The sequence below is a fragment of the Heteronotia binoei genome, chromosome 12, assembly GCF_032191835.1.
Source record: "Heteronotia binoei isolate CCM8104 ecotype False Entrance Well chromosome 12, APGP_CSIRO_Hbin_v1, whole genome shotgun sequence".
NCBI lineage: Eukaryota > Metazoa > Chordata > Lepidosauria > Squamata > Gekkonidae > Heteronotia > Heteronotia binoei.
Window position 1 is genome coordinate 54,442,237 of NC_083234.1, and position 17,565 is coordinate 54,459,801.

The following is a 17,565-nucleotide window of genomic DNA, read 5'->3' on the forward strand; positions in this document are numbered from 1 at the left end:
GGAAGACTGCACATTGATACTGCTTGTGCTACTGCCAGGGACTGGTTTTTAGGGGTTCTGAATGAAGCTGATTCACTGCTGGTGGAGACAGAGAGCTAGAGTAGTGTAATGGCTACAAGATACAAATCGGGGAGTATTAGAGTTTCAGAGAGCTAAAAGAAGTACAGGGAGCTCATTTTACTGAAGATTTATGAGCTTTCTGGGTATTGGTTACCTTTGATAATACTTCAGGACTATGTAAAAAGATGAGGTGAAAGCTGCAGTGTGGGAACTAGATGGAATTATGTTCCTTAAGGTGTAATTAAAAGGAGCGCTGGAAGTTGAGGGTGTACATGATCCCAACAGTTGAGCAGTGCTTATTGACGCCAAGCCAGTATATGATGCAGCGGGTGAAACAGGGAAGAAGAAAAGGCAATAAAAGGGAAGGGCATGTGCCTAAGGGGCAAAAAGTCCAAGGTTCAGTTCCAGACATATGCAGACAAACGAGATGATAGGAAGGATCTAAACAAGATGGCAGGAAAGGTCTCAGTCTGAGTTCCTAGAGAGAAAAATGGCTGTTTTGAAGAAAGCTAGAGTGGTCCAATGCAAAAGAGGGTCAGGATTTTGTCTCTTTAATATATATTGCTCAATAATTGTACAATGTACATATAGTGTTGGGCTGGATGGATCAAAACTCGTGACTTGATATGGCAGCATGTTATTGTGGTTCCATGGTCAGACAGATTCTTTGCCATTCAGTCACTGAGATCTCCAGAAGCAGGTGCTGGACTTGGTATAGCTGTTACTAGTTAGATTAGGCCATATTATCACTTTCTGTAAGGCAGTTTCATATGTTTAGAACAGAATGACCTGAGTTCAGTTGCTGGCACAACCAGCTAAAGGATCTCAGGTAGCAGGTGTTAGGAAATATCTTTCTCAGCTTAAAGAGTGGCTGTGTAGATAATATTAAACTAGTTGGCCAGTCATCTGATACTGTGTGAAGCAGCCTTATATGTTCATTTGATTTATAGCTTTTTAATTGCATACTAGACGTGTTATCTGGATGAGTTTATTTGGTGTGTGGACTTAACTGATGGAGGGAAGATTAACAACCATAAAGATAAAATGAACAGAAATCTTCTGGTAACCTTTTATTTCAGACCTGTTAGTCTCAAAGATGCCACAAGAATTGTGTTTGGTTTGGCTGCTCCTCTGAAGTCACTCTCATAAAAAGGAAGTTGGGGAGGGTAAAGAGGTAAAGATGAACAATAGTTTTCTGTATGAAAATATCTTGGTATGCATAATACACCAGCATTTCAGACAAGGCCATTCCCTATCTAATACATTATTTTATTCTATGAAAGTCAGGTCAACTGGTTTTCATTAACCAAGAAACAGAATCCACAGCAGGGATCTGCAAAAATGTGCAGAGTACTTGGTGTATAGCGTATTCAAAGCACTCTATGTTATACTTACAACAGCTCTGTAAGTTAGTATTAGGCGACCTATAAATTTAATAAAAAATAATAATAGGATAGCTTTATTGTCTTTATACTGGAAATTGGTGGAGGAGGAGTGTTTGAGGCTAAGACGGTGGGTTAGCTCTACTGTCTCCTCTCCTAAAAGCACAGCAAAGGCAAGTTTTGAAATGGAGGCTTCTTGATTAATAAACTTTTATGCTATATAGACTGGCTCATTTCTCAGTGACTCTTTTCTAGTTCATTGGAATAAACTGTAAGCAGGCTGAAGTGTGAGATGGAAAATGGAAAATTCTATCTTTGGCCTTAGCTGCTGGGATCTACCAGTTGCGCGAGGCAGGTTTAGCTGTCATCACTTGAATAACTCTTTGAGTTTTTTCTGTAAGATAGATATGAATGATGGGTATGTGGTATGGACTGAGATTCAGTGGTCAGGCACTAGCTTTGTTTCTGAAAGGTCCTAGGTTCAGTCCCTAGCATAAAACCTGCTGTGGCAGGTCTTGGGAAGCATGTTTGCTGTGACTGAGACCTTGTAGAACTGTGATGGGTACAAAAATCTGTCATGGACCCCTAAACTGGGGTCTGCTGACAGACTGATGCTCACTGTCTCCCAGAAACATCCTGTGTGCCATAATAATGGGTGTTGTCTCAGACTGGACTGAGGTGTGTTTTCATTCTCTTGGTGTGTTTCTTTCCTTGATAAGATGGAATGGGGCTCCAGTGATGGATAAAGGTGCCTGCAAAGAGGCCAGATTTCTGGCTAGATATTTGCCAAACTGAACAGGGTTTAGAATTGGCTGTCTCACTTTTATCTCTATAGATCTGTAACCATATTGGTTGTGTGTGTGTGAAAGGGATTGGCGCGCATAGTTTATGTCAGCCTCGAGTTCCTTGATGAATTTATTTTAAAATCATTTTCTTGTCCCCAGTGGGTGCTGTCCTTTGAGATCTTCATCCCTTTGGTCCTCTTCTTCATTTTGTTGGGGCTACGGCAGAAGAAACCCACCATTCCTGTGAAGGAAGGTAAGCAGTGAGCCAGGGTCTGGAAAGGAATCAAGATCTTTCAAGGCTGTATGGAGAGAGAATATTCAAATAGTTTCCTACCTGTCTTCTGGCACTGCAAAAGCAGTCATAATTTGCCCTCTACACCCAATGATAAGTATCAGTTATCTCTTTACCTAGGCCTTGAATGTGAGTGACACCAACCAAAATTCGTATCACTGTATCGATTTCCATATTGGGACCTGTTGAATGCTTGCCTTTTAGCCCGTTACCAAAGGCCTGGAAGCTCTTCTCTCCTTATTTTCCTAAATCACAAGTTGCAGACTCATACAGAGACTCAGTGAGCAACTGCCTTTGAGTGCCAGAATTCTACTGCATCTTCAGTGCCTGCCTTCATGCCCAGAGCAGAAAAGCGGCTGGAAGTTCAAAGGGAACTTAAAATATGCATGAAAAGATAGCTTATGGGTATTGGGAATGATGGCTAAATGGAACCTTCATATTCAGAAGTATAGTATTGGGAGGCAAATTCAGTGCTTTGGAGAACAGGGTGCTGGCCTAGATGGAGTCTGATCTGGTTCTGCAAAGACATTTTGCTGACTGAGGTTAACAGAGAGGCTATTTAGGAGAAGGTGAGGGCAGAGCAGAAGATCATGAAAAGATGCCATGGGGAACCTCCTTTGCAGACGGGTACTTTGGACTCATGGAAGTCTGTATATTATTTGTGTGGCATGCTATGAGTTTGACCAACCTGTTGCAGAGTTTGGGAATTACTGCTCTTGAGTTGAGCAATGGAAGCTGAAAGTAGCTGTCTTTGAAAAGAGCAAGGTGACTGAGGAATGAACTCTGCACTGTTAGAGCCACCCCTGTAGCAACTGAAGCCATTAAAGCCCCCTTCACAAATGAACTGTTCCCAAATAGGTCAGAATATGTGTGAAAATTTCTGTCCATGTGGTTTGACTACCAGGTGGTTTTACAAATTGTTGTAGGATGCTTGGGCCTTTGGCAGGTCTCTTGCTTGTAAACACCAGAATGCTGAACCACAATGGAGAGGGGTCATAGCCAGGTCTCTTTTCCAATCCCAGACAGCTCCATTTGTTTCCCTGGAGTATGGCTTCCAATTATAGTACTGTGCTTGGTGGACCAATTGTCCAATTTGGTACAAGTCATGTTCCTATGTCTGGTTGAGGGCAGAAATCTGTATGCAGGACACTGACTAGTGTTGTTATCACAGCAGAAAGTGGCAGCCACTCCAGGAAAGGTTACAAGAAGGTAAAATTCTCTGTACAAACGTGTAGGCTGTTAGCACTGAATTGCATCTCTTTATTGAAGCTGTCATTAATATTATTGGAAGTTATTTTCTTTGTCTCAGTTTCCTGATGCAGTGAGTGGAGATGGCGCATCAGAAGGCTGCTCATGTTGACGGCCTACGGTCAACCCTCTGTCTTCATGATTGACATGTGCCTCTGCAAAGCCATGGTCTGACATTCTTTGCTTTTTGGTTTTGTTTTCCGTTGGTCTCTTACGCATTTTTTTCTCTCTCCTTCCCACCCTCGTTTTCTTTTTCTTCCCTGAACCATATTTCTGTTTTGCCTTTTCTGACATATGACTGTTTCTTCTAGTCTGTAAGTGGAATTTCCTGCTTCTTTGCTTCAGGCAAAGCATTCTGGGGAAAAGGGCATCCATACTGACCTATTCCTTTGGATTGCTTTGACTAATACCTATTAACCCTCACAGTCTCGCCTTTCCTCTTCTCATCTTCTTGGAGTGCCATTGAAGGGGGATTTGGGGACAGCTGTTTGCAGCAGTGTAAACCTCTTGTGTGGAAAATTGCTATGAATGTTTAAACTTGGTGATTCGGTTGCTTGCTTTCCAAGATTATTATTTCTAAATAACCTATTAAAACTGAGTAATTGAGCATGCAAACTTGCTAGTCCCTGGATCCCACCACATTTTAATCCATTTACAGCTTAACTTTTCTTCCTCTTGAATCCCCACTAGAGATTTTTGCCTTGGCCATTTGTGATTTGGGGAACTGTCCATAAATATATCCAAGAATGATGAGCCAAAGGTGCACAGGCCAGGCAGAATTGTTGCTCCTTTACTGGTCTCTTCACATTCACCTTGCTGTGTTCTCCTAACCTGTCTTCCCCCTCCTTCCTGGATGTGCAAACTGCCCACAGGGAAGTGCTACTTCATCGGGGGAGAAAGGTCATTTGTCATCCTAATAACAATGTATTACATTTTCAGGTGTCTGTGGCACCTTGTGTACATTATCTTGTATTTTTTGCTGGCCCAACTCACATGATTATTGTGGTATTTCCCCTGTGTTAAGATGGGGGAAGCTGAGAGAGTAGACTAATGGCAGACTAATGAGTTTGTAGCAGAGTTCCTTATGGCAGACTAATGAGTTTGTAGCAGGAATGAGCTTTGAACCAGTCCATGGTTCATTGTTCAGTCTGATAGCTCAGACTATTGGGCTGCAGTCCAAGGAAGTGGATGGTGTGCTTAGTCATGGAATTGCTCGCTGGCTTGTAACCTTCAGAGTAGCAAGTAGAATTGATATGCCAGTCCTTGAAAACCAAGGCCAATTCTAGTTACCAAATTGACATTTTGACAGTATCAGTTGAGTGGATGTGTGCAACGTTTGGCATAGCTTCCCGGCATTCCTCTCCCAGATGGAAGTCTAGCAAGTCCAACCCACATTTAAGATGTTGCAGTTCACTCACCTTTCTAATGACCGACATTTGAACTGTGAATTGCTGATACACCTGGTGACGCACCTGATGACACAGCTGAATTCTGCATTTTAAAATCTGAATCTTCGAATGGGTATAACATGGGTTCCCGGCTTCATACTGGTTTCCAAGTTTGTGAAAGGATTTATATGCTGATGTGATATTTTGAAATTTATAATGGAGCAAGCTCATATTACATGAGTGCACTCAGTTTTGAAATGGTGTGATTTTGGGTTCTGCTTCAGTGGCAGTCTCATACCATTGTGCCATGTAGAAGATTCATGTTTATTCATACTGTGCCTTTCTGCCTATATTGACTGCAAGATTGGGGAGATACATTTGCTAAGTAGAAGGATGACCTCTGGTATCTGACAAAGGCAGCTGTGCTTTTTGAAAGCTTTTACCCCCAAAATTTTATGGATCTCAGGAGCACTATTGGACTTAAATCTAGGATGACCTCTGACCTTTTAAACCCTCTGAATACTTTTCAGCTCAATGAAGGGGGAAAGGGATTGAACTAACCTATAACAATAGTGACCCAGCACTTACGCTTCTCTTTGAACTGGATGTCTGTCTCTTCTCCCTGCCTCCTAATACTCCTCACCCCCTCCACTGTCTTCTTGTGATCTTCCCCTTTCTAGCTTATTACACAGCAGCTCCACTCACCTCGGCTGGGATTTTGCCGGTGATGCAATCCTTATGTCCTGATGGACAGCGAGATGAGTTTGGGTTCTTGCAGTACTCCAACTCCACGTGAGTCCAAGTTCTCTTCTTTCTGAATCTGCTTTCAGTTCTGTTAAATGTCTTTGTAATGATTTATAGTAAGAGAGGCACATTTACCATTAAGGCATTTTTCTGGCAACTAGAAAATGCACAGAAAGCTCCTGGTAGCCATTGGTTGCTTTAGAATCTGGTTTCTTACAGTCTTCTTAGTGTAGGAGTGTTCTTTTTTCAAGGATGCCTTATCGGGGGGAAAGATGTAGAAGGCTGATAGGAAGTGAAAGTGGATAATAGGTACAATAATTAGTAGTTACCAATTGGATGTCATCACATTTAGGTTTGTTTTGTTCATTTTTAGTTTTAATATGTAGGGGTGTTGAAAGACCTGAGTCAGATTGAGGTGACAAAAGAGGAGGTCCTACAACTGATAGATGAATTAAAAACTAATAAGTCACCAGGTCCGGATGGCATACATCCAAGAGTTCTGAAAGAACTCAAAGTTGAACTTGTGGATCTTCTGACAAAAATATATAATCTTTCATTGAAATCTGCCTCTGTTCCTGAGGACTGGAAGGTGGCAAATGTCACCCCCATCTTTAAAAAGGGTTCCAGAGGAGATCCGGGAAACTACAGGCCAGTCAGTCTGACTTCAATACCGGGAAAGTTGGTAGAAACCATTATCAAGGACAGAATGAGTAGGCACATTGATGAATACGAGTTATTGAGGAAGACTCAGCATGGGTTCTGTAAAGGAAGATCTTGCTTCACTAACCTGTTACATTTCTTTGAGGGGGTGAACAAACATGTGGACAAAGGAGACCCGATAGATATTGTTTACCTTGACTTCCAGAAAGCTTTTGATAAAGTTCCTCATCAAAGGCTCCTTAGTAAGCTCGAGAGTCATGGAGTAAAAGAACAGGTCCTCTCGTGGATCAAAAACTGGCTAATTAATAGGAAGCAGCGAGTGAGTATAAATGGGCAGTCTTCGCAGTGGAGGATGGTAAGCAGTGGAGTGCCGCAGGGCTCAGTACTGGGTCCCATGCTCTTTAACTTGTTCATAAATGATTTGGAGTTGAGAGTAAGCAGTGAAGTGGCCAAGTTTGCAGATGACACTAAATTGTTCAGGGTGGTGAGAACCAGAGAGGATTATGAGGCACTCCAAAGGGATTTGTTGAGGCTGGGTGAGTGGGCGTCAACGTGGCAGATGAGGTTCAATGTGGCCAAGTGCAAAGTAATGCACATTGGGGTCAAGAATCCCAGCTACAAATACAAGTTGATGGGGTGTGAACTGGCAGAGACTGACCAAGAGAGAGATCTTGGGGTCATGGTAGACTAAAAATGTCAAGACAGTGTGCGATTGCAATAAAAAAGGCCAACGCCATGCTGGGAATTATTAGGAAGGGAATTGAAAACAAATCAGCCAGTATCATAATGCCCCTGTATAAATTGATGGTGTGGTCTCATTTGGAATACTGTGTGCAGTTCTGGTCACCACACCTCAAAAAGAATATTATAGCATTGGACAAAGTGCAGAAAAGGGCAACTAGAATGATTAAAGGTTTGGAACACTTTCCCTATGAAGAAAAGTTAAAACGCTTGGGGCTCTTTAGCTTGGAGAAACGTTGACTGCGGGGTGACATGATAGAGGTTTACAAGATTATGCATGGGATGGAGAAGGTAAAGAAAGAAGTACTTTTCTCCCTTTCTCACAATACAAGAACTCGTGGGCATTCGATGAAATTGCTGAGCAGTTGGGTTAGAACGGATAAAAGGACGTACTTCTTCACCCAAAGGGTGATTAACATGTGGAATTCACTGCCACAGGAGGTGGTAGCAGCTACAAGTATAGGCAGCTTCAAGAGGGGGTTAGATAAAAATATGGAGCAGAGATCCATCAGTGGCTATTAGCCACAGTGTGTATATATATATGTGTGTGTGTGTATTTTTTATATATATAAATCTGGCCACTGTGTGACACAGAGTGTTGGATTGGATGGGCCATTGGCCTGATCCAGCATGGCTTCTCTTATGTTCTTATGTAAATTCATAAATAACTTTTAATAGCTGTTCCATCCAATTAACAATTCACTTTCATATTGTGTCAATCCAAGATGCAGCTCTATTTTTTTTGTAATTCAGACAACAAAAAGATTTAACTTTCATATTGGAATTTTCTTTTTCTTACAGACTTTTGCAAACTTTATTCTTGTGGCGTAATAATATGAAGGAGTTTAACATTTCTTAGTACAAGATTCAACATAATTTAACAAAAACAATTGTGGAGAAAACTCCACCATGTATTGAATGTCCCTTGAAAGGATGGTTTTAAGCATGCACAGTATCTTTGTATCCTTGAACAATTCCAGCAGATGTGGATATAATCAATGTTTAATTGTCCACAGTACCAACAATTACTAGTTACTGCTTTATACATTTCTGTGAGTCTAGCAGGGAAGAAAGCCTACTGGTGTAGCATCTTAATTGACTTTTAATGTAAAGTGAAGCTAACAAAAGACAGGCCAATTGAGAAAACTAGTTGCCTAGCCTGTATGTTGAATTCATGACCAAAGGCTTTAATGCCATAAAAAAAAAGATTGGCCTGAACCCCAAGTGGCAGAATATATCATTTTATAAAAGTTAGAAAGTGAACAATTACTTTTATTTTTAGAAATAAATTCAAAAGGATTTAATTCTCTTACGGTTTTATAATCTTGCAATAATTAAGCTCTTAATCTGGTAAAATTGGAGAACTGGGATGCCTCCATTAATATGTTCAGAGACTGTGGTAGATTTTGTACACTCTTTCTCTTCACCCCCCAAACCTCCCCCCCAAAAAATCTCAGTACCTATCTGAGCCAGCCCATTCCCAACATTTGCAATCCAATCCAGTCCATCCAGCCCTAGAAGCAAGTTTTCTTACAATGGACTTCAGAGGTGAAAAAGCTAGGACAGAATTTCATATAATATTTACCCCATATTTCTTCTATAGAATCTATAAAACAGTTATTTTTCTTATAGAAAATTGTTTATTTTGGTCTCCAGAACATTATCAGATTCTTTGTGGAATCTTCACATAGGATTACTCTGATAATAGTTTGCTGGAATCTTCCGCATCAAATCATGAGTCTAACCAATTCAGTCTATTTGCTATATAGTGTAATACAAAATTGTATTATATTGTTGCTTTCATTTGTTAAAAACAATCTCTTGCCCTGTTTTTTGGCACAAAGTGCCCCATGGATAGCTTACAAAATATAAAAGCATAAAAACTATATACAGCGAATACAAACAGCTCAGAAGTAAAGGAAATAGCATCACTAATTATTAAGACAATTGTAAACCAGTAGTTACATTTTCTATAGCCCTTCCAAATGTCCTTAGAAAGAATACCAGCTGTGCTGTAATACATTCTGTAATTCTAGTGCAGCTGCTAAAAAGGCCCTAGTGTGCATTGCCTTCCTCCAAAGCAGGGGTCCCCAACCTTGGGCCGCAGACTGGTACTGGTCCATGGCCTGTTAGCAAGTGGGCTGCAGAGTGAGGCAGAGGCACCGCACCTCCCCTTTTGCCTGCCCAGGTCCCAGGCGGCCAAAAGAGACAGTGCAGTCTCACTCCGAAGCACTACCTCTTTCATTCACCTGGGTCTCGGGTGGGTGGAAGGGATAGTGTGGCAGTGGCCTTCGCCTACCCCTCATTTAAAAACCCCCGTGGGGGGCAGGGATGGGCAGCAAAAACCCCAGCACCCCCACCAGTCTGTGGAAGAATTGTCTTTGACAAAACTTGTCCCTGGTGCCAAAAAGGTTGGGGGCACTGCTCCAAAGGATGATCTCAGTGTCCAGGTGGGTTTATGCTGCCTGGAAGTATCCTCTTTCCAAATTCTTCAGGGCTTAAACATCAAAATGAGTGTTCTGCATACAAATGAATTGGAAGTCAGTGTTCCCACATTGTTCCCTTGCCCTGTCTGGCCACCCCTAAGATGGCAGTCACCTGAGAGCTGCCAAAGAACCAATGAGCCGAGGGATCTTTATGCCCCAAAAACTAGGAAGTGGAGTGGAGGTCTGAGTTGGGAGTCTTTAAAAGAGGAGAGAGGGGGTGTTGTTGCCCTAGGAAGGTATAAGTGGGGGTGGTCAGCATTGTCAGAAGAGAGCTTGAATAGCTGCATGATGCTGAATTTGATCAGTGATTATGTACACTGCAAAGAAATAAGCCAAATAGTGCAGAAAGTCCATTGCAAAAAGTTGTTAAGGAATTGTTATGGAATAAATTTAATTTGTTAAGGAATAAATTTATGCTGCTATTAATCAACATATCAAATATGAAGGTGATATATTTTCAGTTATGCAAGTGAACGTTCCGTTATGAAATACAGATTGGCTCTTTATTGATCTATTGCTCTGAATTTTGACGTAATTTGGCTCTTTAATTATAAAAGATTGCCAGTCGCTGATTATAAGAGGTGAAGGTTTTGATCATGTGTCAGATCAAAAATGCTTGCTTGAATTAAGACAAGTTGGATAAATTTTTAGGAATGATCACCTTTCCCCTCCATCTAAATTTGTAACTTCTGGCTATAGTAGTACAATACTTGCCTTATCACAGAGAGAGAGGCAGAAATGGAGTAAGTAAGTGTTTAAAACTAAGATGTCAAACTCGTTTGTTATGAGGGCCAGATCTGACATAAATGTCACTTTGTTGGGCCGGGCCATGTGTGCTGTAAAATATAATGCCAGGAGCCAGAGACAAGCAGAGAGTCGTGAGTTGTGTAGACCACACAACTGGTTTCAAACAGTTTTGGTATTATAGCAGAATGTTATCAAATTTGTGTTGCATGGTTCCTTAGGGAATGATGTGGTGTGGGTCGATCTGGCATTGAACTTGCAGTTAGGAAGGTCCGATGGGACTACACTGTAGCCATTACCACTGTGTTGTACTCCTCAGTGCACTCTGTCCAGTGATATTTCCTGTACAGCTCAGCTACTATGAAACATTGAGATCTGTATCTTGTATTTTGTGCCCAAGATAAGTAGAAGCCATGCCAAGATGTAATCAAGTACTGATGCAATGTGTGCCTGAGCACTGAATAGGCATGGGGGGTGGGTGGGGCAGGATTGGCTCTCGGTCTTCAGTTTCTTGTTTCTGTAGCATTGTCCGTATACATAATGCTTAATAAAATGCAGAAGAATAGGTTGGAATTTAAAATGTAAAATTAGACACAAGGAAGAAGGTGGAGGTAGAGATGCCCATAGGAAGCGTCTACTTTCATCCTGACCACCTGTGTGTTAGTTGTAATAGATGGAATGGTTGCCATGTGAATGGCTTTGTGGCAAAGGTGAGTTTTAAGGAGGGACTTAAAGGAAGCAACCAAGGTCACACACAGCACAGATATTTTGGGATGCACTTACTATCCATAACTGTCTGTGTGTCATTTTGCTGTTCTAATTAGACATGTGGCTTAGTGGACATTATGAATGTGTAAAAGAATTGCTGATGAACTTCAGATGTGTGTGCATGGGGGGCGGGTGTGGTGTCACTCTTCCCCCTTGTGAAAATGTACTGTCCACCCTACACGTATGCCCTAAATCGAGACTTGGTTCATGGATATGGAGGGAATGAGATGTCAGTGAAACGGCAGAGATGTAAAGTTGCTCTATGGAGTATGACTATGGAGGACTACATTTTAGAATGTTTCCCTGCACTATATTCTTCTTGCAAATATAAAACCAGCACAGCAAACAGAGAGGATTGGGCAAGATCTTTCTTCCTCCAGTGCTAGTGCTCTGCATTTTGCACTTCACTCATGTGTGGACCAGAATTAGGGCCTGTCTAGACAGAGAACAAAACCCTTGGCAGCTCTCCTGTTACGATGCCAGGGATGAGGACATTGGGAAAATTTGTACAGATGCATTCAATAAAATTTACCTTTGCATGTTTTGTTTATCCTCTGGTCTTATTATCTGTTCCACAGGATTAGGAAGCAATGTCACTGGCAGCATTAATACATAGTTACATTTCCTTGCCTGATCCCTCTAGAGCCATTTACTCTGCAGGAGCCTTTTTATGTAGGCTGACCTTTGGCAAGACTGATTGATGGACCCGAGTTAAACCTGGACAGTACTGCTTTCATTATTTAAATTATGATTACATCCTTTCAGCTGCAGTGTAAATAATAAAACAATCAATAAAAATAACCATGTTAGAAAGGCATTGAAACAAAGCAAAAATAAAAAAGCAGCAGTAATAATTCTTTTAAAGGTAATTTAGTTTAGCAGAAAATGGAGATAATAATCTACAATAATAGCAGTAGATGATGGGGAACAGCAGTTTAAAATGAAAATACAGATACGCAACAGAAAGATTTCTGTATGCTGAGTCTGTGTGGCCATCCCACTTAGTACTTTTTTCTCTTCAACTGGCACACACTTTCCTTCCCAGCCCCCCAAGAATCTATAAGAAGTCTGGGACTATGTACATCAGGGGTGGCCAAACTGTGGCTCAGGAGCCACATGTGGCTCTTTCACACAAATTTTGTGACTCTTAAAGCCCCCACCCCACCCCATTGACTGGCTTGGAGAAGGCATTTCTCTCTTTAAATCACTTCTCCAAGACAAGTCAGCTGGTGGCTTGGAGAATGCATTTAAAGCTGCTTTCTTTCCACTTCTCCCCCCTCCCCCATCTATTTGCCTTCCTTCCTTCCTTCCTTCCTTCCTTCCTTCCTTCCTTCCTTCCTTCCTTCCTTCCTTCCTTCCTTCCTTCCTTCCTTCCTTCCTTCCTTCCTTCCTTCCTTCCTTCCTTCCTTCCTTCCTTCCTTCCTCCCTCCCTCCCTCCCTCCCTCCCTCCCTCCCTCCCTCCCTCAAAAATCTGACATTCACATCTCGGTGGTTCTCAAACATCTGGTGTTTATTTTATGTGGCTCTTACATTAAGCAAGTTTGGCCACCCTGATGTACATTCACTGGTAATGACTCTCCAAAGCATCAGGTTGAGATCTTTTCCCAGCCTGGTTACTGCATGCATAGCTATGACCTCCTTTAATGAGGTCTTTTGGACTGGAATTCTCTTGTTCTCTGTATTTAATACAAAGCCACCATTACCACCCTCCCCACCCCCTTCCCGCTGCCCCAGTCTCAAGCCAGGCTGTTTTACTACAGGCAAGCCAGTTGAGTGATTGTCCTTTCTCCCCAGTCAGGACTCCATCCCTCCCTCTAACAACCCAATAATGTTTCTTCCTGCAGGGTGACTCAGCTGCTGGAGCGACTGAATGAGGTGGTAGAGGAGAGTAACCTGTTTGATCCAGATCATGCTGGGCTGGAAGAAGAGCTGGAGTCCTTGCGGCGCCACCTGGAGTCTCTCAGCAGCAATGAACCCAGTGCCATGGAGACCCACTTCAGCAACCAGGCAGGTAAATGTGAAGGCTGCTCCCAAGTGCAGGAGGTCACTTTGTCTAGAGGGTAACTTGTATTGAACTAGTGATGGGAAGCTATATTCTTGGTCTTAAAGAGTGGCCTAGGAGGCTGACACCTAAGGAGCTAAAGCCACCTGAAGCCAAAAGTGTATCGTCTTCTCATCACATGAAGATGCCTTGTAAAGATGCCAGTGCTGTCTTCTTTGTTTGGCATTGGCTCTCCAGGCTCTCTTTCCCATTCCTGTTTCCTGATACCTTTTAACTGCAGATGCTGGGGCTTAAACATGGGGCCTTCTGAATGTCCTACAGGTGCTTGCCCCTGTTTTCCATATATACCTACTAGTCAAAGCAATTACTTCTGGAATAATTCTCAGTGATAAATCTAGTTGCCTGAACCCCCTTCAAAGTTATTTTAATAATTTCACAATGTCTTCCTCTTCTTCCCTGTCCCCAATTCCTCAGTACCTGGCTTCACGCTGGACTCTGCTGCCAAGGACAAGCTTGAATTCCATCGGTTTCTCATACGGAACCTTTCCCTGTCCAACGAGACAGCTGAGCTGCTGACGGGGTCCAACATTAACCTTCAAGAGGTGTGTGATTGGGTGGGGTTCTGGAAAAAATGGCAAGATCTCCTTTTCCTGGCTCTGTAAGATGGCATGGACACCTGTTGGCTCCAAAAGAGACCTGGTTGAGGCTTTAATGAATGGGCTACAACTGGCAAAGGAATCATGCCAGAATTTAAGCCTGCCAAGCGGCTGCCAAGAGAGGCTGGCTAACACCTGGTGAAGCTAGGAGACTGATGGACAGCGTTTTTCAGTGGTCACTTGTTTGGGCATCAATATCCTGCTTTGCTCTTTGAGCCTCCCCAAGGTTAGAAGAAGCAGAGCTGAGTGTGCAAAGTTACAAGCAAACAATCTTCAGTTTGTGTGACAATTTACATGGGTTGCAGAATTTGTGGTAGAGAGTTTGAGCTCATTTGATACAAAATGTAGCCTTTTACTGCATTAATTTTTGACACCCCACTTTTCCAACCTGATTGGCCCTCTCTCAGTGCACAAGGGTAGATGGGGAAGATGGAGAGGAACATTTGTTGCTTGCCCTTCTAGCTTGTCCATCATCATCATCATCATCATCACCACCACCACTACCATCTTCATCATTATTTATTTGAGATGCTGTTGTCAGTTCGGCTGATTGCATCTCTGTTTTCAATTAAAGCTGGTTGTGAAAATCACCATTCTTTTTTCTTTTTCTTTCCTGACACAATAAAATGAATTCCTAAAATACTGTGGCATCTGTTGTGCCTGGCAAAACATCAAGAAGTTGAGATTGTTGCTATGAATTGGCGGGGGGGGGGGCGGGATATGTCATTCCTCTTCTCATCCTAACATGGTAGGTCCCAGCAGCATCTAATTTCTGGGTACTATGAGGAGTCGCTGCTCAGCAGGAAGGGTTTGCATCCTGGGAGTGTTCCCCAATGACAATAACCTGAGCAGCAGCACAGCTCCACCTTCTCAGGGGAATCGTAGTAACTGTTAAGGCTTGGTGGGCTGTTCGAAGGTGGGTGAAAGTGTTGTAGGTCAGGTTGCTTTTATTGTTGCTGCCCTGAGCCTGCTTCGGTAGGGAGGGTGAGATTTAAATCCAATAAATCAAATCAAGAAAACTGAAGTTCTGAGATGCCTTTTAAAAAAAACCCATGAGAGATTAAAAAACCCTGTTGTGCTTACGTGATCTCAAAGGCTTTAATCTGCTTATTTGTGTGTGTGTGTGTGTGTGTGGCCTGCAGATAGCCTTTGGGAAAATGCCTGAATCAAAGACGCAACAAAATCTGGTTCTCACTAATGAGTCTCTTCTCCAGGTGTACCAGCTGTTCTTTGACACCTCTGCTGCCTCTGCAGATGGCTTTCACGTGCCCTGGGACCGATTTGGCACCGCCGAGAAACTGCTTCAGCTTGAGGTGAGATGAGTTGGCAGTGGGCCCATTGTGCATGAATGCTGGGGTGGGATGTGGCAGGGGTCAGAAGGTAGGCTGTGATCAGCGTCTGGTGAAGTGTCTCACACCTGCTGGTTGAAAGGAGATTTGTCTTGGTTTGATCCTTCAGAGTATAGAGCTGTGAGTGCAGAGTATAGAGCTGTGAGCTAGGATTAAGAAGACCTGGGTTCAGGTTTCCTATCAGCCTTAGGTCAATTACTCTCAGTCTGTCCAACCAACCTCACAGCATTGCTGTGAGGAAAGAATTCTGCATGCTGTTTTGAGCTCCTTAACAGAAGAGTGGGTTACAAATGTAGTAGATGTTAGGCCTTAACTGTTCAGAGGTCCAGTGTACACAGTTCTGTTTATTTAATTTAAATAATTACTGAGGTTTCTAATAAAGAAAGAAAACTAGACTGAATGGTTCACACCCCTTTAAGACTCTGTCTAAGTTAGGAATGAGAGGCTTGAAGGAACATGCTGTGAGTGGAAAATTTGTTCCCTCACAGAATATCACCAACTCCAGATGAGGAGTTTCCTGGCTATACCAGTACCATGAGTTCTTTTTCAGGATCTGGGGTACACATTAAATAACCATTGCCTTCTTAAAATGAAGATGAACATTTATTAAAAGAATGTAAATGAAAATACAAATATCAATACATGTTCAAGTTTCCAAAGCACACTGAAAATAAAAAGTCTAAATAAACTAAATTATACACCTTCCTAATTACAGGCATTAAAAAAAATAAGTCTTATGAAAACGAGATCAATAATACCTTCTTCTCCCATTCAGTCAAAGTTGGTAAAAAAAACTGGTACAGAGAACCTGCAAAGAAACATGCCTTAGCAAACTAACAAGTACACAATGATGCCCTTCCTTCACATGGCACCGATTACATCGCTTCACTGTATGGGAAAGGTCCTCTATCACTCTGCTGTTGAGGAATCTTATGGAGGGGGACATTTGGGGCTGATTGCTCTCTGAGATTTGTGAATTAAATGGGACACAGATGTACTAAACAGCACACCAGGTGTATCCTGGTGCTGTTTCAAAGAGATTAATGTCCTCCAAATATCAAACTCTGTACATCTTCTGTCATATGTGCTCCCCAACAAGTCAGGCCCTCTGTGAAGACTTTTTTCTGCATGTCTGTACCTTTGGAAGCGGAGCAGATGGGTACCAGAAGGACAGGGCCTTTCCATAGTAGCTCCTTCATTTATGGGATTTTGGCTGCTTGTCTCCTGCCTGAGCTTTGTTTTAGGTGCTGTGGTAAATAGTTCTTATTTACCCAAACGTTGTTTCGAAATCTGTTTTATTAAATTGTTGGGTTTTGTGCCAGCTAGTTGCTTCTCTGGAAACCTGAGGGAGCAACACACAAATCTATTTCTGCAATAAATGAAAATAAATGAATGCAAGCAAATCATTATTTCCCCCCTTCATGGCACTAGGATGCCAAAGAAGCAGGACACTATACCTTCTTATATTGACAGAGGAATAGAGAAGGACCCTGTTGCTGAAGCTGTTCCTCCTCTCCCCCTGCTAGAGCAATTCCTCCCTTTCTAAGCCCCCCATTTCTTACTGAACCTTTGCTTGCATCTTGGTGGTGCTGGGCTTCTTCTATCTGCCCTCTTTTCTCTCTCATTCATGCCAGGAAAGCCTTCTGGGCAGCTTGCGGACAGTGGAGGATGGGTTGGTGCGCCAGGCTTTGCGCTATCCCCAGAAGGGCCCCCCCAAGAAGGCCCTCTTGCACCTCCTGTCCCATGCCTTGGGCCTCACCAACCCCCCTGCAGAGCCCTCCGCTTCCTACAGTCCTCAAGCCTTTGTGAAGGACATGGAGGTAAAGCATTGGGGAGCGCGGATGAAACCGAAGCAAGAGTCCTTATTCTTTTTGGGGAGGGGGGACAGGACCAGGAAAAACACCTCTGGAATTTTCTGGGTGCTTCCACAAGCTTTCTTGAAATTGGTGACCAAAGTGGCAGAAACTGCTCCAGTAGCACTGTTGATGCCTACTGTAAGTCATTTAACACATGAACTGCCTTTTTTCTGCCATCCTTTCTTACCTGCATTCCAATGGTTCATTCATAGATTTGGCCCACATACTTTGAATCAGTTGCAGTTTAATTCTGGTTGTCTACCCCAGGCTAGAAAGGGTGAATATAGGTTGGTGATTTTCTAACTTTGGCATATCATTTCAGCTGGAAACTCCATTTGATTCAAACATGAGCTTTCAGCACCAAAACAAGGCTAGCATCCCCATTCCCAGATCTTTCTCTGGCT

General features: G+C 42.6%; 1 protein-coding gene across 3 annotated transcripts in view; it reads left to right on the top strand.

The window, feature by feature from the left end:
* ABCA2 (ATP binding cassette subfamily A member 2) overlaps positions 1-17,565 on the top strand; it is an 86,550-nt gene that overhangs the window by 20,268 nt on the left and 48,717 nt on the right. For 2 of the 3 annotated variants that reach the window (XM_060251758.1, XM_060251759.1), the window contains exons 2-7: positions 2,387-2,480; positions 5,836-5,947; positions 13,143-13,309; positions 13,775-13,902; positions 15,171-15,269; positions 16,940-17,125. In XM_060251758.1, the coding sequence (XP_060107741.1) occupies positions 2,387-2,480; positions 5,836-5,947; positions 13,143-13,309; positions 13,775-13,902; positions 15,171-15,269; positions 16,940-17,125 (786 nt within the window). The remainder of the gene's footprint in view (positions 1-2,386; positions 2,481-5,835; positions 5,948-13,142; positions 13,310-13,774; positions 13,903-15,170; positions 15,270-16,939; positions 17,126-17,565) is intronic. The other variant, XM_060251760.1, reaches the window with a different exon arrangement.